Below are 22,282 nucleotides of genomic sequence, written 5' to 3' on the forward strand. Positions count from 1 at the left end.
GGTTGGTCGAGGACTGAGGACCGAAGACAATTAAGGTGTTAAAGATTTAAAAAATAAATTTTATTTTTAGTTTTTTTAAATATTTTAAGAATTATTGCATTTTTAACGTCAAATTTAAATTAATTAGAGAGAACAAGGAATTTTATGTAATTTATAAGAGATTTGGAAATATGTATTTTTAAACCTTTTCAATTTAAGACCTAATGGTTTTATTAATCTTAATGAGATTAATTAATTTTTTAAAAACTAGGGTTGATTAGGCCCGTTAATTAAGTTAATAATTTTTTTGTTTTTTTTATTTAAACCTAAACCTAAACCTAAACCTAAACACACACACATACCTAAACACCTACACACACCCATCGAAACACACACACAAAATCACGTAACTTGAAGGAGGAAACCAATGGCCGAAACATGGAGTTCTAGGCAAGGGAGGATTTCAAATTTTTTCTCCTTCGTTCTTCGACTTTCTTCATCTTTCTTCCTTCCACCAACAATGGCCCGAATCCCTTGCATCCCAAGGCGGGTTTTCGGTGGGGTTTTGACAAGAAAAAAGGGTAATAATCGTCTTCCGTTCATTACATTCCACCGCTTCGGTATTCGTATTTTGAGCGTTTTAAACGCAAAGCCACGCCTTAATTTACATTGACTCATCGTTCATACCATATTATGTGTATTTAACATGATTGCATGAAAAATAAGATACACTTTCTATTATTTTTGGTTTAATGGCTTGTACATGAGGAAACTTAGGTTTTTATGATCCTAAATTCATGATTATGATGCACAAAAGGGCTGTCATGATAGTGTAACACCCGAAAAACTAACTTACGTAAACAACATGCATACAAATAAATTAAATTACATAATTATTTTATTTAATTGATTTTAAATGCTTACTTGATGCATATTATATGATTAAGGATATGATTGTGTGATTAAAAGATTATGTAGAATCCGTAAATTAGACTACGTATAAGCCATGCATAATTCTAGTGTTTAAATATGATTAATTTCATGAGAATTTAAATTATTTTCTTTAAATTTAATTATTTTATTGCAGTAGTTTAATTGTTACCTTTTCAGTTAATTGAGTGAGTCCGGACTGGAGTTGGACTTTGAGATAAAATTTAATATTAAGAAATAATTCCTAAAATTTATTTAAGTTAAATAATAAGTTAATTCAATGCAAAAGAATGTTTTAGGAATTATCGAAGTAAATTAAATATTTAGTCATGCATGCAAGATAAGGGTATTCCTTAATTAAATTATTAATTCACTAAAATATTTAATGGGTTGGTAAAACTCTAAAGAAATAAAATATAAGATTTAAGAAATATTTTCCTCCCATTTTACCATTAATTTTCGGCCATTTTGATTAAAATATTTGAATTTAATTAACAACTCACCATTTTATTTCTTTCCTTAATCTTTTCTTGGAGATAATTCCTCACCATTTTAAATCCTCATTTAATTAATAATTAAGCAATTTTCCTATCCTACTTTACCTAATAAAATCGGCCCCTCCTTTATTTTAAAAGATTTTTATTAGTTGGACAATCCATTTCTTTATTATCCTTCCTTAATCTTTTTGTAGTTAGATTTTTTCCCCACTTTTAAATCACCATCAAATAATTAATTAATCAATGTTTCTCCCTTGTTCCTAGACCCCATGATCGACCAAGTACACCCTAGAATTATCCCTCAAAATCTTTGATATCAGCCATCTAACAAACTAGAAGATAGAAAGATTGATCTTGCCATTCTATCCCACTTTATTTGTAGACTTTCCCTCATTTTCCTAACCATTTTCTCCCCACCATTTTCCACCAAAAATCAGAGGAAATTTCAGAGCAAAATCAAGAGTGAACCATAGAGAAAAATCGTGAGAAATCGAGAAAGAAAACAAGGAAGCGAAGCACTCCGTCTCCTCCGCGTCGCGTCGCGTTTTCAATTGTTTTTTGTTCAAACAATTCCAGGCATGCATATGTTTTCTTTTACTCTTCAATCAAGCCATATAGGTGTTTTTAAACATCACATATAAATGATTTTTATTTCAAGAAAAATCGAAATACATATCATTATTTTTGAAAACATGGATGCAGAATTTCGGCCTTTCCTTGTGCTCCTCACGGTTTCATTGTTTGTGATTGTTTCAAGTGTTGGCTTGACCCTAGGCTCCCAAGGCTGCATCTAGACATGTACTAGGACATGTTAGGACCATATTGGCCCATTAGTTCAAGACCCACGCATGCTGGTAATCAGAAATGACAGCAACTCCCCAAGCATGCCCCTTTTGTGTTCGATTTCTCATGTTGCTGTCAAATGAAGATGTTTCTGATCTTGGCTGCCCTAAGGGCTATAGCCATGGTTAGAAAATCTCCTTGATATGTCTAAGACGTGACCAAGTTTCCATTTCGAGGCATGGTCCATGATGGAATCTGTTGGAAACTAAATTTTGGAGTTTGACAAAATATGAATACGAACAAACTGATTAATCAACTGATACACGCAAGTACATTCAGCAACTGGACCTAATAACTGAAATCAGCTGACTGATCAGTTGAAAACTGATCAGTTGATATATTCAGCCTGATGCTAAGCACTCTTCAACTGAACATGTCTCAGGAAAGAACATAGCAGATTCCAACTGAATGTGGAACGACGCACCTCAATCAATACAACTTGGAACAACGCATTTCGGCGTAAGCAATTAAGACGCCACATCATAATAAATGAAGTAAACAATGCCCAAGGAATAATCAAGAAGAATTCAACGGATAAAAATATTCAAATTCATCTTAAGTTACCGTTGGAAGCTAATAAATATGACAGAAGAATGGCTGAAGAAAAGTAGTGAACAACTCGATTAACAAGCTTACTGTCACTCTGTCAAAATCTTAGCTCACTCTTTCTTGATCTATTCGTAGCAGTCAAGGCTACAATTTGAGCTCACTAGCAAGTTGTACATCGTTGAAATTTGATAGTGCTAAGATCAGTTATGCACTGAGAACATTCTGTTTAACTAAGAGTTTCAGTTTTTGGCAGTGTTAAGTCCAAACTGAAGTGGGTCAGTACAATTCTTGTATTTGATCAAAGTCTTTTAGTGGATATCCTATCCTTGAGATAGAAGGGGTGACGTACGAGTAATTGAAATCTCCGAACATCCAAAAACAACCCTTGTGTATTTTTATTTTTGTATTCTATCTTTCAGTCAGTTACTTTCCGCAACTGATTGACATTGACCAACAAGATTCCGAGAATCAGTTTGTCACCAAACTGAACTCAAAATTCAAAAAGATTAGTTTTAATTGTGAGTGTTTATTCAACCCCCCTTCTAAACACTCTTGATACGTTAATCGATCCTATCAAGTGGTATCAGAGCGGGTGAATCTTGTTCTTGAATACTTTTGATCTATAAACTTGCTAGCATGACTTCATTCAACAAAATTCCTATGTTCTCCAGAGAAGAATTTGATGATTGGAAAATCAGAATGCAGGCTTATTTAGCTGCACAAGATGATGACATGTGATATGTCATAACTGATGGATCCATGAAGATTCTAAAAGCAAATACAGCAGTTGCCATAACAGAAGGGGCACCACAAAGAATAGAAAAGCCCAGACATGAATGAACAACTGAAGACAAAAGAAAAGCAAATCTTGACAATGTGGCTAAGGACATTCTGTACAAAACGCTGGACAAAGTGACTTTCAGCAAAATAAAGATGTGTAAAACAGCCAAAAAAGTTTGGGAAAAGCTGATCCAGCTGTGTGAAGGAAATGATCAAACCAAAGACAATAAACTCTCTGTTGCTGTTCAAAAGTTTGATAACAACAAAATGAAAGCAGGAGAATCAATGCACGAGTATGATGAAACAGTGAGCAGTATCATCAATGAGTTAAATGCACTTGGAAAAGTGTATACCAATAAAGAACTTGCACTAAAAGTAATGGGAGGTCTTCCCAAGGAATGGGATGTCAAGACCATGGAAATGAGGGAGTCCAAAGATCTAAATCAGATTGAACTTCATGATTTGTTTGCTGATTTAAAGGCTTATGAGTTCGAGCTGCAGACCAGAGAAGGAGAACCATCTACCCCCGCAGCCACAACTGCTGTCAGAACTGAACCAATCAGTTCAGTCGAAAAATCTGCTGATCAGTTGAGTAATGATGCTATGTCATTGTTCATCAAAAAATTTGGAAGGTTCATGAGAAAGAATCAAGGGAACTTCCAGAAGCCATATCAAAAGAACAATTCCAAAGATGAACCAAATACCTGCTATAACTGTGGCAAATCAGGTCACTTTATTGCCGATTGTCCTAAACCCAAGAAGGAAAGTCAAGGCTCAATTGATAGAAGAAAGAAATCATATGAACACAAAAGAAGACCCAAGGAAGATAAGAAGGTCTTCAGAAAGAAACATGAAGTACTCTTAGCTTAAGAAAACAAATCCAAATGGACAGAACTTGACAGTGAGGAGTCAGAACCAGAAAGCTCATACAGCTCTAGTGATGACGAGGAAGTCAAGTGTTTGATGGCTAATGATGCAGAAAAAGAGTCATCTAGCCAACATGTATTTGATTTCAGTTCAACTTATTTCACACGAGAAGAACTCATTCTCACACTACATGACATGGTAAATGAGTATCAAAAGCTTGCATCATCATTCGAAAAACTCAAAGCAAAGCAAACTGATCCCATAGACAATAAAACCAAAACTGATGAATAAGTTGATGGATTGAGTCTAAAAAGGGAAATTGCTGAGCTAAAAACAGAAAGAAACAAAAATCAGGAATTAATCCAGAAGTTAATTCTTGAAAACTCAAAACAAACTGAGCTTATTCAGGTTTGGAACAAATCATCTGTTGCATCGATTGATATACAGAACTCCCAAAAATCAGTAACTGATAAAACTGGTTTGGAGTTCTGTAACCAAGATGAAATGGCAACCAATGATACTCAACCAAAACTGAATATGAGCAAAGGGAAATACATTCACTTTGTGAAATCAGTTATGGTACAATAACAATCAAAACCAAGTAAACTGGCTGAAAAGCCAACTGAAAGTATGAAAATGGGCAAAAGATATGGTATTGGTTATAGCCCAAAAGTGGTAACTGATTCATGCAGTCAGTCACCAAAAAGTTTTTACAAAAACTATTCGAATGGCTATTCCAATTACTATAACTGCAAGCCAGTTCAGAAGAGATATAGACTGAACAATCAGTCGAATAAAGCTAAAACACATATTGTATCATCCGTACACCACACAAGCACACAAAAGCCGAGAAAAACCATTTGGAATACATCTACTGGAAAGTTTGTTAGACTAATCCAAGTATGGGTTCCTAAGGGACTAATCAGTTCAGGACCCAAATAGATATGAGTACCAAATTATATTATGTGTGTGACTGCAGGTAACAGGTACAAACAAGAACTCAATATGGTATTTGGACAGTGGATGTTCGCGACATATGACAGGAGATGCAAGTGTGCTATCTCAACTGATCAAATACAGTGGTCCAAATATCAGTTTCGGGGACAATTCCAAAGGTAGAACTGTGGGTAAGGGTAAGCTTATCCATGGTAATTTTACTTTTAAAGATGTTCTATTAGTAGAAAACCTGAAGTATAACTTGATCAGGATCAGTCAGTTATGCGACAGTGGATTTTCAGTACATTTTGACAAAAACTCATGTTCAGTTAAAACTTCAACTGATGAAATCATACTAACTGGCAAACGTTGTGGAAACACATATAAAGTCAGTCGGAATGATCAAACTTATGCACCAGTTTGTTTTATTGCTTCCAAATCATCTAAAAACTGGTTGTGCCATAAGAGACTAAACCATTTAAACTTTAAAACCATTGCCTATCTGAGTAAACATGAACTTGTAACTGGTTTGCCCAAAATAGACTTTTCAAAAAAAAAAAATTTGCTCAGCATGTCAGTATGGTAAACAAGTACGATCTTCTTTTAAAAACAAAGGTTGTAAATCTTCATCTCGATGCTTAGAACTGTTGCACATGGATCTCTTTGGTCCTATACCAGTCACGAGCTTAGGAAGAATGAAATACACATTGGTATAGATGATTTTTCAAGATTTATTTTGGTTATTTTTCTCAAATCTAAAGACCATACTGCTTCACAACTGATAAAGGTCTTCAAAAGACTTTTAAATGAAAAATCAGTTGGAATTGATCGAATCAGATCAGATCGAGGAACTGAATTCATCAATCAAACTCTTTCAAATTTTCTAGAAAATACTGGAATTAAGCATGAGCTCTCAGCAGCGAGAACTCCTCAGCAAAATGGTGTAGCTGAGAGAAGAAATCGGACCCTTAAAGAAGCTGCTAGAACAATGCTTGCTGATTCTGGCATTTCTCAAAGGTTTTGGGCAGAGACAGTAAACACTGCGTGTTATACTCATAACAGATCAATGATTAATAAGAATCACTTGAAAACACCATATGAGATCTGGCATGGAAGAAAAAGTATAATTACTTATTTCAAAATATTCGGCTGCAAATGTTTTATCCTTGACAATGGTAAAAATTATTTAAAAACGTTTGATGCTAAATCTGTAGAAGAAGTATTTCTTGGGTATTCATCAGTTAGTATAGCTTATAGAGTCTTCAACAAGAAAACCTTAAATGTTGAAGAATCTGCTCATGTTGATTTCGATGAAACTGAACTAACTGATAAGCCAACTGATCAAGTTGAGCTAGTTGATCGATCTACAGATATCAGTTTGGAGGATAATGATGAAGAAGACAATCCTAATAATCAAAACAATCTCCAAACACCTGACCCAGAAGTGTCAGATCAATCAGCTGAACCAGAAGCCATTCCTAATGATCAGTTGATAGAGCAAATTGATGATAATTTGCTGATACAACAAATACTGAGTACAGATGGAGAAAATCACATCCACCTGAATTGGTAATAGAAAATCCATCTGATCCAGTAAGAACTCGCAATCAAATGTTAAATTTATTTATCTATTCAGAGACTATCTCACAACTAGAACCAAAGAAAACTGATGAATCCCTTGCTGATCCCAACTGGGTAAATGCAATGCAAGAAGAGCTAAATCAGTTCACCTATAACAATGTCTGGAACTTAGTTCCAAGACCAATTTCAAAAACTATTATAGGGACAAAATTGGTATACAGAAATAAACTGAACGAGGATGATTCAGTTGTGCGCAATAAAGCGAGACTAGTAGCACAAGGATATAGGCAAGAGGAAGGAATTGATTATGATGAAACATATGCACCAGTTGCAAGACTGGAGGCAATCAGAATATTCCTTGCCTATGCTTCATTCAAGAACTTCAAAGTCCATCAAATGGATGTCAAAAGTGCATTCCTAAATGGTCAACTACAAGAGGAAGTATATGTTGAACAACCTCCAGGTTTTGTAAATCACAACTTTCCTGATCATGTATATCATTTGAACAAAACCTTATATGTTTTAAACCAGCTCCCAGAGCTTGGTACGAAACTCTTTCAAAATTTCTAACTGATCATGATTTTTCTGTTGGATCAGTTGATAAGACCTTGTTCAAATTTATTAAGAATGATCACATTTTATTAGTTCAAATTTATGTTGATGATATCATATTTGGGTCAACTAACCCCAAATTATGCGATAAATTTGCTAAGCTAATGCATGATAAGTTTGAAATGAGCATGATGGGTGAACTGACATTCTTTCTTGGACTACAAGTGAAGCAACTGGAAACTGGTATATTCATCAGTCAGACTAAATATACAAAGGAGCTGCTGAAGAAATTTGGCATGGAATCATGTTCAGCGGCAAATACTCCCATGAGCTCATCAGTAAAATTGGATACTGATCAAGGGGGAATATCAGTTGAGGCGACATTATATCGAGGTTTAATAGGGTCATTGTTATACCTAACTGCCAGTCGCCCTGATATCGTATTTTCTATGTGTATGTGTGCTAGATTTCAAACAAATCCTAAGCAATCACATTTCTCAGCTGCTAAAAGAATTTTGAGATATCTTAAGGGTACACAAAATGTTGGGTTATGGTATTCTAAAGACTCTACTTTCAATTTAGTTGGATATTCAGATGCAAATTATGCAGGATGTAAGCTTGATCGTAAAAGTACAAGTGGATCCTGTCAGTTTCTAGGAGACAGAATGATCTCTTGGTTCAGCAAGAAGAAAACATCTATAGCTACCTCAACAACTGAAGCAGAATACCTTGCTGCTGGTAGTTGCTGTGCACAACTGATCTGGATCCAGCAACAACTGAGAGATTATGGAGTAATTACAAATGAATCGCCCATATTTTGTGACAATACAAGCACAATTGCCATCACCTATAATCCAGTTCTTCACTCAAGGACAAAGCATATAGATGTCAGACACCATTTCATTAGAGATCATGCTTTGAAGAAGGATATTAGACTGGAGTATATATCAACTGAGCAAAAAGCAGCTGACATCTTCACCAAACCATTACCCGAGACTAAGTTTTCTTACTTTCGCAATATTCTTGGTTTAATTGATTTGTCTTAAAATTATTACTAATGTTGCTTTACTAATAGAATTATTTGCAGAAAATAAGAACACAACAAATTGAAAATAATATTTTATTAAGAATACCATCGATCCCAGTTTATAGAAGATATCATAGAACCAACTGAATCCAGCCATTCTCTAATCCAATCATTCAACTCATAAATTTGGATACTAGAAAATCACCTAGTTCTAGAAATATTCTCAACCACATGCCATTCCTTCCATAACATAGCCTCTAACAGACATTTGTCATCAATCAGATCTGTAACATGCCTAACTTCAAAACGATCAATATATTTTCTTGCTGTTGCTGCTTGAGCACGAGTAGGAACATCACCACTGCTACTTACCCTCTGCAAATCATGAATCTTGAACAATGTCGACATCACTTTCATCAAGACATATTCTTCCATTGTCTTCTTCAATTCTTCTAAATAAGGACTTATTTGCTCATTAACTTGAACATGCGAACTACTGCATGCATCAGAGTTACTTGAATCCGACATATTGAACTGATATTATCATATTATATCATCTTATTTATAAACAGATGAAACTTAAATGTTGAGGAAACTGAAGAGACTAAAATCAACCGAAGCGTTTTTCTCATTTACCGAGGCTTCTTAACTATCATTTGTTCATTATCAACTGATATCAGTTTGACATTTATTACTTAACGCTTAACCAATCATCAGTTCATCTGTTTATGATCGCAATTCATATAACTAATGAAACTTATTACTTGCAGGAAAAATAAAAACAAAGTTAACCAAAATAAATGTTTTATTCAACCATAAATATTTGCTTGGATTACATTTTCATATTTTTCCTCTATATCATCTATCCACATTCTCAACCAAATAAATAGAGCTGAGGAAGATGTCTTGAGAAAGCTGTGAGAAGAAGCTATGCGATTAAGGATCTCCAGTTCCTTTCGAAGCATCAGCTGATAGATACGACCATCTGTAAAGATGTCCACCCACACAGCTATGTGAAAGTTCTCCCGCACTTCTCTCAACTCTGCCATCGGTTTGGGAGTGCTAGCCTCTCCAGAATTATATAGGAACGCAACCTCCTGTAACTTTTCCCAATAGGGAAGACTCTTTTAGAAGACTTCGTCTTCTATAGCAGCCTTCCTAGCTTCCAGAGAAAATGGCGAAGCACTCGAGCTACTCGCATCTGTCAATCTTTAGTTTTGAATATTTTCACCAATATGACTGAAACTAACCGTGTTATTTCTATTTATAGCAGAATATCAAGGAAGCTGAAGGGTCGTCAACATTTCAGCAAACAATAATCTTTATGATCTTTAAATTTATTCGCTTTAATTATTTTATGAACTAATTAAGGGAGAATAATGGTTTTAAGAGGTTAACTGAGAAGACAAATATTAGTAAACTCTCAACTGAAAGGACACAGTCTTACAACTTATCGTTCAGTTGGGTATTTCACTAATCTTCTCATATAAGTTAACTAATTAAAACGTATTATATTCCAAATCAAGTGACGTGACTGTCTACTATCTAATAATGAATCTCATTTTGAAAATGTGGAAGCATTTGAACCATTTAAATTGTACACATGCTTATAGCACACATACTGAAAGCGGACCGGTTACATTGTTAATTAATAAAGTTTGATATAATTAAATAACTATTACTAATTGATTAATTCTAGGCTTTCAGAATATTAAATGAGATTTTTAATGAATAGTCAAACTACTTGATTAATATTTAATTTACATATTCTAAATTTACTAATTAAATTATTGTTACATCATCATTGTCCAGCGCTGAGATGACGAAGGTACAAATAACGTTATTAAAAAAAAAAGTTGAAATTTCAAAATTAAAATTTTCAATTGACTTATTTTTACCGCTACCTACTTTGGACAACTTTCACTAAGTAGGCAGTTTCACTATCCTCACTTATTTAGCAGTAAAGTTAACTTACACAACATTAAAATATCGAATTCACTTATTAACTCTTTTTTAAGCAATTTGTTTGACCTCCATCAATCTTACAATCACCAAATTCAATTTTTTCAATTCGATAATCTCAAATGGAACACAAAATTCAATATTTTGGTGACACTCAATATTTCATGGATACAACTAGTCGTGTGTTTACACATTTCATGCGATCCAGGACAACATTTATCTTTACTGGGGCTTTCCCTGATTAACCTAATTCTTTTCGTCAACCCCTTGATACAGAATATAAGAACTCAAATCTGATTGCACTCATCATATGATAATAAGTCAAATATAGAGGTGTTAAAATCGCCAACTCGTCAACCCGACATAGTTCGACCCGAAAAAACGGGTTTGGGTTTGGGGTATTCTCGATTAAACATTTTGTAAAGCATTTAAAAAATATGTAAGTTAAATGCGTAAAAACATTTTGATTGAAATATTTTATCATAAACTTGGTAGAAATATTCTGATATTTGAAGAACACATAAAATGCTTCAAAAATACATTTTTAAAACAATTGAAATAATAAGTAATGTAATAAACAAATAGACACGAATTTATTTATGAATATTCGAGATTAAAAACTCCTATACATCCCTTCTTCCCCTTGGGAAGGATCTACTAGAAAAATTTTGATTTATATACTTCCTTGTTTAAACCCATTTCAACTTGAGACTTATCTCTTGTCTAATTAAAACTCCTAGCACACTCTCGATTGCATGCTCCAACCTCACAATTCACATAATATTTAACGTCTCTTATGACAAGACTACAAACACAATATTTAATGTCTTTGTGTGAGTACTCACTCAACTAAAATTTGAAGCTCAACTCTCATGTTTATGTGTGAGTGATTGTGTGTGATGATTTAATCCTTGCATTTATCTCTCAAATATATCCTTACACATTGGGCTTGCTCTCATTCTAGCTCATTTCTTCATGTAGGTTGTCCATGCTTTGAATCCTCTTCAAAAGCTTATATTTGATCTTGAAGATGTGGTATTTATAGGCTCCAAAACAATATATAAGTTAGATACAATAATATGATTGTTAGAAAGTTTTTGTACAGTTTCTGATACTCAAAACTGTCAATTATTCCTTGCTGGACATTTTACCGAGCCTAAACTCGTCAACTGGTTCAGTTTGACTCTACTCAACTAGTTCAGTTTTGCTCATCTGCTCAACTAAAATTGGTCAGTTGAACGAAACTGATGAGGTATGCTGAAATCAGCAAGTGAAATCAGTCTTGCTGATTTCAGTATGTGCAGAACCAGTAGTTTCATCGTCATTTATCAGCATATTACACTCCGATTCAGATTTTGACATCTGAATATGATTTGTAGATCATCTTCTTAGCTTCGTAAAGCATACTGAATCATTTTATTTGGATAAACGATCTGATCAAGCTGACCAAAATACCTCAACTGCTCATGCTCCACTGATTATTGTTTTCATGCAATCAGTTTGATCTTGCAACCATCATTTTGCCTCGATAAAATCCGATACGAAGCTTGATAGATTTTCAGTTTGGCTAAATTCGAGTTTCAGCTTCTATATTTAATTAACAACTTCACACTTAAGTAAATATGTTTAGAAATACGATAAAAAAATTTGTTATCATTAAAGTCAAGATGGTTAGAGTTTCTAAACTCAACACTGTTTATTCACCTCTCTTTAAACGCCTCCATCAATTCTAACAGATATGTTTTTCAGTGTGGTTTATTCCTTATGATTAAATGGAAAATGAAGGGTGTAAACAAAATATAAATTAATTTATTAATATTTAAATATTTCTTACTTGACCAATTAAAACTCTTAAATTGTCGAAAATGAAAAATTATTATCATATTAGCTTCTTCAAATTTTGTCGAGAAAAAAATTTAAAGCATTTGATTATAAAAGCAAAATACAATTGTAATTTTTATACAATGCAGCTGAAATTGGATAGCAAAAGGGACCATAATGGAAGATCAAATTAAAATATATTATAATATTAAAACTTATAACAATCGAATAAATTATTATAATAAAGTAATGAAATCATAGGTGAATAAATAAAGTATCGAGATTCTATTTATTTAATTTAATTTACTTATTTTTTATATTGGGATTAGCCAACCCTTTGCCCTTTTTATCACATAAAAAGATCGAGAGTTTTTCAGTTTATCAACAATAATAATAAAAAATATTTTTAGATATGTAAAATATTCAAAATTTAATAAATATTTATTTTATTAATTTATAGTATTTTCGATAGTTTGAAAAATACAAAAGATTGGAAGAGCTTTAAAATTTATTAGTTATATTTTAAAAATTAAACCAATCATTAAATACTAATATTATAGTTATTTGTGATATAGACATATTGGTGGACTATTGATGTGTATTACAAACATTTATCATTATGGCATGAATTTCATAATTAATGTTCAATTCTCTTAATTATTGTCATATGTTAGGTAAGAAGAATCATGCATGGAGGCATCTTAAATTACTTAAATAGAGCATACTTGGCAGGTTAATTTGTGAATGGGAAATATGGAATTAAAATTAAAAGTGGACTTTCATACTTATTACTACAAAATATTTACTTAATTAGTTGATAAATATTTAATATTTCATTGTGATTGATAAAAATTTTATTTAATATAAAAGAGGGGAGAATAAGCAAGAACAAGTTTATAGAAAGTTTAATGGGAAATATAACTTTAATAGCAAAAAATTGGAAGGTGAAGTATTATCTTGTGAAAAGTGAAAATGCCACAATATCATAAGTTAAGAGATAGATTGAATAATCAGTTATTATAAAGTTGGTGGTTATAAATGGGATGAGATACAAATCAAATAAGTTGCGTAATTAAAATTAGAATTAGATATTCACAAAGTTTAACACCATATTTTTGTTATTATTTTTCATATTTTTTTTGTTATAATATCTAAATAATCAATTTGCGTATCGTGATAACGTACATGCTGCATGCTAGTATATAAAACAACGATCATAGTTTTTTGTATTTTACTTAAATTATAGGTGTTTGATGTTTGTTAGGAACATGGAAGATGACATTGGGGATGTCTTAAAATAGAGTGAAGCTTAATTTAGTAAATACATACTTCATTTCAATTGTTTAATGTAGCTAGCTCATACAAGACTTGAAAATGCCCCACAGACAACAGGTGTGTTCTTTCCAGAAACAAGAAAACATGTAACAATTCACCGCAAAGTTTTCACAACCTTGTAAATAAATGAACAATTAGTTGATTGATACTTACAAATATTAGAGAAGTTACAAACAAAATCTGAACTTTTAGAGTGGAGGCAACCGACCAGTTCACTCGATCCTCCCCAACTTTCTTGAAAGATAGGTTCTGGGGTCTTGCTGCAGAGAAAGACTCGCAAAAAACTGCAGCAACCTGGTGCAGAAGAGGTCGAGTGTTTCAGCCTAAGAAGCAAACTACACGTAATATGATACTCGCCGAAAAATGCTTCTCAGATCGTATGTAGACTGTTCACCGATGAGTCAACAACACAGCTCAGAAGGAAACGAAGAATGTACACTTTCTGAAATTTCAAATGTCGCCCGTGATGTTTCACGAGTACAAGTCTGGTGGGGTGCTTGAATTCTGTGATCCCAAAGGCACCTGCATTCTGGCAAAGGATTCAAGTATATAGAGCCCTTTCTTGTTGACTTCTTTACTCGAGGCACCATTATACTCTTGCGATCACTTTCGGCAAGCATCAATTCCATATGATCCTTAAAAGAATCCCAACTGTAATCAAGAAAAGAGTACTATCTCAGTATACATACGCAAGGTAGTGGCAGCCGGCCATTCCTGTAGATCGAATATTTGTCGCTGTACTAAAAGCAACAATTATTGATAATTAGTGGTAATGATGTAGTTCAATCTTTGAACTGAAATGGCTGCTCAGCCACAATAATGTTGCTTCCAAAAGTGCCTAACCCATTTGTCAATTGAAGAAAGTGTGGCTTTTTAACTTGTTTGCAAAGCTCAAAAATTCTGTGATGACTTCCAAGAAATGCAAAAACATAGATTAGCAGAGTCTTTTGCACTTAATTTCCAATTTTCAGTTTCGTTTTTCATACAATCTACAAATGACTTGTGTCAAACTTGAACAGAACTTGGCGAGGACAAGGAGATTACCTTATGCTTGTGTTTTGTACTATGGCTACGAGTTGGTTTTGTCCGGCGTGATAGTTTTAGCGTGTCCATTGTAGAGGAACCTTCTGTGGCCCATCAAAAAATGAGGGAAGTTTCCTCCATGGGTGGTTACAAAAACTTCACTTGATAGGCATACCATGTAGTCCAACGCAGCTAGCCTCGATGAAAATCCCTGACAACATAAAAAGGGTTATAAATGAGTTGTCCAAGAAATCAATCTTGATTGCTATATTATCAAATGATACTTCGTGGTTTGGAGGTTATTATACGACAAACAAGAATGCGTATAGAGGCATTATAAGGGTTATGTTCCTTTGCATCTCTATATTGGTAAATTGCGATAACTTATAATTGATGACGAAGATATATTTAAGCAGTCCAAAAACATATTTCAATATTATGCCACGTATACAATTATATTGCTCAATAGGCCAACAGTTGAGCAGCATTAATATAATCTTGCAGCAGAAAATGGAAATTATCGTGGTCCCAAACAGAACTAAGGTACATTTTCCCAGTGTAAGCTTTAGAGAATAGCATGCAAGAACCTGAGATATTTACCTGGAATGCATTAAGCTCATCTGCTGTTACAAGAGATTCCTTAGTCTGTAGGAGAGGAAACATTTTCCGAAGAGGCTCTAAGTTTCTCTCTGCGTTGTAAATTTTTCCAGAGGCAAGATAAATTGGGGTCTCGTTCGAAAATCCCATACCCCTCAGCATCATTCCAACCTATGCTGACAGAAAAAATAAACCAAAAGAAACTGGGGAAGAATTTTCAACAAAATACAAGCTAATAAGCAATAACCACTAGAAAATTTGGGGCATCAGATTTAGAAATCAAGAGTCAACCTCCAATGGGGTCATGGGGCACCTTCCATTGATGCGGTTAACTTCAGGTTCAAAAACTCGGTTTTTACGTTTGAATTTTTTCCCCCACCCCTTTTCACGTATTGCATCCATTTCAGATTTTTCAGCTTCCCCTCCATCATACTCGCAACACGAGAAGGCCACCATGTCCTACACATGAAAGGCATAACATGAAGGTCTGGAGAAACAATATATAAACATTAAATTAAAAATAGTAAAATTTCGACAAACATTTTCATTTATTAACAAAACTAATATCACCTCTTCGAATCGGATATGAACTGAAACATACTTCCCACCAGCCGCCGAACTCTTACTAGTCATTCTGCTGACTATCTCTCTTGCAAGATTCAGTATGGTTGAAGAGAATCTTAGAGCTTTGTAGTTTGCCAAGCATCTCAAATATTGAATATGAGGTGGAATGCTTGTGGCTAATCGATTTGCAAAGGGAGAAATTCGAATGACCCTGCACAATAAAAAATAGATAAATTTAGGAATCGAGATTATCTTGATTATTCTCCACTAGGAAAAGGCTTCTACTTCATACCTGTTTTCTTGCAGGACGGGATAAACCTCATCCAAATAATACCGAGCAGATGCCCAAGCATAGACTCGAAAATTTGGTATATCACTGATGTTAAAGTCGTAACTCTCTATCAAATCTTTAGGAAGATCACGAACCACCGTAACATAATCTTTAAGTGTGGATATAAAGTGATCCTCGTCATAAATATCAGCAAACACACTGTAAAGTATCAAAGAGAGGAAGTAAAAATACAGCACTTGAAGCACATATTATTGCCAAGTCTATATGTTTCTAAACAAGAAGTTGGTGCAAAGGATGAGACATTATTGATTACACATATTTGTTTCATCAAACGTTTGGTTCACCATTCAAGTTCTACAAAGGATTAAAACTGTTAATTATTATATTATCCACATATATGGATTTATCCTCTATATATTATACATCCTTCTTTTTGCCTGGCACTGAAGAAGAAAGCATGAGCCAAACGGTGCCCAAATTAATACTTGCCTTGGATCCTTCCAAATATTGTGTAGATCAAGGCGAGGAATGACCAGTGTTGCATTCAAGAGTCCAGCCACCGCCACTGCATTGCAAATCTGCAGCACAATTACAGTAATAAACTAAATGAAACGAGTGTAAGAAACAGCAGCTAGGAACGTTTATCCTGCTGATAAGTACAATTTCCAGACCATACGAAAATTATAGTTTCTAACTTTCTACATTGACACGAACTGCTATCATTTAGCACAATCTTGAGCTGTCCATTCATGTAGGCTCGATAGAACTTAAACGGTGAAAACCAAACTACATAAACTATACTCGAACAAAAATATATTGATCTTCCCACAGATATGATATTGCTAGTTTCGAAGTGACGGGAGAAACCATTATTTTGTACATGTGTATTCGTAAAATTATGTAAGCTTCAAGAAAATATACGAGGGGTGGAAGGGACCATTCCTGTTAGCCCACCTCTGGCTACGCCACCAGTTTTGATAATTTAAAATTATCATCCCTTTTCACCTCTAACAATTCTTACTTCGACTTCTAGACGCTGGCAAATTGAATTAATAAGAAGTCGAGTTTCTGATTGGCTTGAATCTAAACTGAATACCGATGCGCGCTGTTGGTTCAGGCCACCATTAGCATCCACAATCAGATATCGCTGAAGTTCCGAGGAAACTGAAAATTTTAAAAAAGGAAGTCATTTTAAGTATACAAATAGAGCTCAGAATGCCTTTTAAACTTTATATAACATGTTTCAGCCCATTTCCTTCTATTTTCTAACCACTAAAGTAACATTATATTTGCCACTATAACTAAGAAGCAGAATGAAATGCCGGAAAGCTCTGGAACAGATATCACTAAACAAGATACTCATACCGGGTTGCAGGCGAGCAGTAGCATTGGAGCAAGGTTTCTGCTCTTTCCCCTTCCTTTTGTACCTCCACAGATTGTCTAGCTACAAAAGATGGTTGGTTTGCATAGTAACTACCAAGACGTGAAACGCTTCTTTCACAAAAAATCAAGTTCATTAAATAAAGAATCAGCATCCTGACATTTGAGAAAGATCTAATTATTAGAAGGCATTATTATCAATGGAAAATTTCATTTACCTGATTCCCTTATAACCTTTAATCGGTCATTCCAATAAAATATGCTTTATTTTATCAAGTTCATGGATCCCATTAACATTCTTGTCATTTACTTTCTGAGATTGAAGTACAGCTTAATGCTTTACTCTTTTATGAAGCTAAAATCCGACGGCGGAAATTTTGACATTGGTTAAATTAACATAAGCATAAAAAACAAAAACAAAAACCAAAACCAAAAAACAAACCAAACCCGAGTAATCAAGAAAATATGGAAAAATCCCATGTGCAAACCTCAACCGTAGAAGTATTATCAGCCTGAATTTCCGGCCATAGTTTCGAAAAAAGCTCGTGGCTGCGATACAGTGATCCCGGCGGCAGCGGCGGAGGAGGGTTCAGGATAGTCAGCAACGGTCCAGCACAGAGTGTGAGGCCGACAATGTACAGCACCGTCAAGAGAATAAGGTACCTACGGTGGAAAACACCGGGAAATATCAAGTAGAAGACCCGCCCACGCCGACGGTGATTACAGTGGACATGAAGCTTCCGGCGGCTGTTTGCCGCTGTGGGTTGTTCAGGGCTACAGTACTTATACCAATGGCTGGCATTTGCAGGCTTTGAGGCCATGCAGGGCTGGATGTTCTTACAAAATATTGGATCTTTGAGCAGTTAAATGGCGGTGGAAACGTGGGATGCGAGTTTTGTACGATGATTTTTGAAGGAAATGGCATGAAAAGAATAGGAAAGTGAACGAGAGAGAGCCAAGAATGTAGGAAATGGGGAGTATAGGTAACATTTATTTTAGTATGTTCTTTTTCAACAGTAGTGTACATTCTATTAGGATCATTTAGGTTTGCTGAAATATTGAAATTATCATTTTTTGTTTAAATTTTTTATTCGAGATGTATAAAGTGTGTTGGTTGTAATAATAGTTTAACCAGTTGTTCTGGTTAGATAGAGCAATCTAAACGTGATATTTGAGTTGTTTGTATGTTTTAAAATACTAGCATTATGTACGTGCGTTGCACGTAATTTCAATTATATTATAAAAATTAAAAAAATATGATTTTCTAAAAAATAATTTGAATAATTTTATTATTTATCTGAGCTTAATTTCTTATCATATTAGACGATTTATAAGAACTTATATAACTTACTTTCAAAATTGTTTCTCAAATTAAAATTCAAGCAGTTGATTTTATGTTATATAATAAATTGTAATGAACATAATATATAGAACAAAATGAACTGAAACAAATTTTTTTAAAAAAATTATATATTCAAACACAACGTATAAATCATAATAACTTAAAAATCAACCAAATTATGTATTTTACCAATGTATAAATCATAATCTACAAAAGCGAAGCGTACTAAAGACAAATAATTATCAATTTAAAATCACTATGACTAACTCATAAAATAAAATATTAATACAAATGAAATAGTAAAATATAACTCATAATATTTAATTTAACCTCTTAATTTTTTTTTTTACTTTTTATTTTTACAATTCTATACCATGGATAATAAATTTTATATATCGATCTTTCGTAGACTAACATTGATGACTATTAATTTTTGTTAAATAAATTTCAAAATAATTAATAAATCAATATATGTAAAGATGACTTTTTTCCCTTATCAATTTTTCATATAATATTTAATTATGTCATATTTCATTTAAAAAAAATTATTTCATTCTATATACATATAAATGTGTGGATGATAGAAAAATTTTCCAATTATAAATTTAAAATCACTGTGATTAACTCATAAAAATAATATTAAAACAACTTAAATAGAAATATTGATAGCAAAATATAATTCATAATATTTAATCTAACCTCCTAAAGAATTTTTTTACTTTTTATTTGTACAATTATATATCATGGATAATAAATTCTATAAATCGATCTTTGGTAGACTAATATTGATGACTATTATTTTCTTGTTAAATAAGTTTTAAAATAATAAATAAATCAACATATGTAAAGAAATGCACATTCAAATAAGATTATATGGTAAATATCAAATAAAATCATTTAATAATTATTAGATATAGATTTTAAACTATTAGTATGATTTTCTAGTATGCACCACGTATATTAATTTAACCTCTTAATTTTTTTTTTACTTTTTATTTTTACAATTCTATATATCATGGATAATAAATTCTATATATCGATCTTTCGTAGACTAAGATGACTGTTAATTTCTTGTTAAATAAGTTTTAAGATAATAAATAAATCAATATATGTAAAAAAACGCACATTCAAATAAGATTATATGGTAAATATCAAATAAACTCATATAATAATTATTAAATATAGATTTGAAACTATCTGATTTTAAACATTAAAATTTGAAATATAACAAAAGAAGTAGACGTTCATATATATTTTTGTGATACTATAATTTATTACTTAATTAGAAATTGCAATAAAAATATAATTACAAAATTTACAATAAAATCATTGGAAAAATATGTAGAGAGAATTAAAAGGATAAAATATTTAAATGTAGTATAAAGATGAGTAATTTGATAAAATTAATGTAGGAGTTACATTCTAATCTTGAAGTGTGAATAGAAGGTTAATTATGTCATTGCACAATTGGAAAACAATGCCCTTCATCCACACTTTTATAGGTATATATAGATATAGATTTGAAGACAAGGAGATTATTGGTGCAATAATTGTCTCTGCTAAGTATAACAATCGAAATGTGGTGTTTAAGCTGATTTACGATTTAAAATATTTGAATTGTACCGTTATCAATAAATATAACTTTTAATAATGAAAAAAGAGTTTGATCCTTCGTATTGTTTGTATTCATAAATCAAATCAATTTCATTATGCTTTTTTCCAATATTTTTTTCTAAATCTTGAATCAAACATTTCAGTTTATTTGATAAATTTTAGATTCAGGGTAAGTGCTATTCAGTTTTGGTTCGATTTCTTGATTTGGCTATGCGAATATGATTGGAGTAAACCAATAAAGCACCAATCAAATCGATTTTTTCAGTATCAATTTAAAACCGAACTAATTTTTTTGGATTCTAATGATCGACGTTTTTCGGTTTGCTTTCTTGGTTTTGGGTTAATTGGGTAGACCCCCTGAATCTTTTAATAACTCTATCTGATGATTTAATTATTTTCATTTTTGCCTTTTTGAATGTTCATTGCATTTGAAATTGGGCAAAAACTTGTGTGAGATGGTCTCACGAGTCGTATTTGTGAGACGAGTCTCTTATTTGAGTCATCCATGAAAAAATATTATTTTTTATGCTAAAAGTATTACTTTTTATTATGAATATGGGTAATGTTGACCCGTCTCACAGATTAAGATCCGTGAGACGGTCTTACATGAGACTCATTCTTGAAATGGAATGGAATTGATATTTGGCATAAGGATTCTTGGAGAAAATCACACGACACAAAACTCATCACGACACGATCTTACAAATCAATTTTGTTAGACGGATCCATGAGACTGTCTTATGAAAATGAATTTGTGAGATTATCTGGTAAGAGTCCTATTCATTGCACAAAAAGTTTAACACTTTAACTTTTAGTTTTTACTATTTAGAAGATACTGGAACATGACACGTAGTTAGAAATTGAAATAAGAGAACAAATGGAGAGTCGATGAAACAAAATTAATTTAGAACTCATATAACACATATACGTATACACACAGTGGGTTATAAATTCATACTCCATCAATCTATATTATACTATTTTGTCATGCAATAATTGTCTCTCTTTGAAGAACGATTTATAACTATTGTTTGAGCTTTTCATAGTTCAAAATATTACAATTTACTGTTACTATGATTTTTTATAAAACGATAAACACTTGGTTTTACAATTAATACTAGAGCTAAAAAAATCATGTGTTTAGTTAGAGGAAAATTGTTGTAAATTATTATTTTTTTTAATAAAACAACAAACGGTTAATCTTATGTTAATATTAAAGATCACTTAATTATTATTATTATTATTATTTTAGGAAGAATACACTAATCGATGGAAGTGAATGGCAGAATAGGGAAAAGAATGTCCCTTATCCGTAGCTCGAGGCTCCAGCTGCAAACTTGCTTTGTGCCTCAATCTCCGCCGGGATTATTTAATATTTAGAATTCCAGCCAACAATTATTATTATTATTATTATTATTATTATTATTATTATAAAAATTGGATTGAGTAATTATTAATTTAATAAAAAATTGATTTCTAATAAAAAAAATTTGGATTAAGTAATTATTTTAACAACTCTTAAAGTCATATATATGGATACATTTATTTTATTTGATAGACAATTTAAATATAATGGTAAAAATTTATGTGAGACGGTTTCACATATCGTATTTTGTGAGACGGATCTCTTATTTTGGTCATCCATGAAAAATATTATTTTTTATGCTAAGTGTATTATTTTTTATTGTAAATATCGATAGGGTTGACCTGTCTCACAGATAAAGATTTGTGAGATCGTCTCACAAGAAACCTAATCTTTTTATAATATGGCGTTGAATTATAAAATAGAACCAAATTGATGATAAAAACAA

The 22,282-nt window shown here is 32.5% G+C and overlaps 1 protein-coding gene across 1 annotated transcript; it reads right to left on the bottom strand.

Annotated features, from left to right (window-relative positions):
• Positions 1-13,752: 13,752 nt before the first annotated feature.
• On the bottom strand, positions 13,753-18,511 carry LOC140837489 (O-fucosyltransferase 10-like). Its single transcript, XM_073203659.1, is given in 12 exon segments — positions 13,753-14,171; positions 14,174-14,310; positions 14,704-14,737; positions 14,740-14,893; positions 15,283-15,450; positions 15,571-15,738; positions 15,850-16,054; positions 16,136-16,333; positions 16,625-16,713; positions 17,232-17,299; positions 17,501-17,579; positions 18,004-18,511. Coding segments are annotated over 12 exon segments (1,674 nt in total). The 5' UTR covers positions 18,337-18,511; the 3' UTR covers positions 13,753-14,130.
• Between the last annotated feature and the right edge of the window lie 3,771 nt (positions 18,512-22,282).

Source organism: Primulina eburnea, chromosome 7, assembly GCF_022965805.1.
Source record: "Primulina eburnea isolate SZY01 chromosome 7, ASM2296580v1, whole genome shotgun sequence".
Taxonomy (NCBI): Eukaryota; Viridiplantae; Streptophyta; class Magnoliopsida; order Lamiales; family Gesneriaceae; genus Primulina; species Primulina eburnea.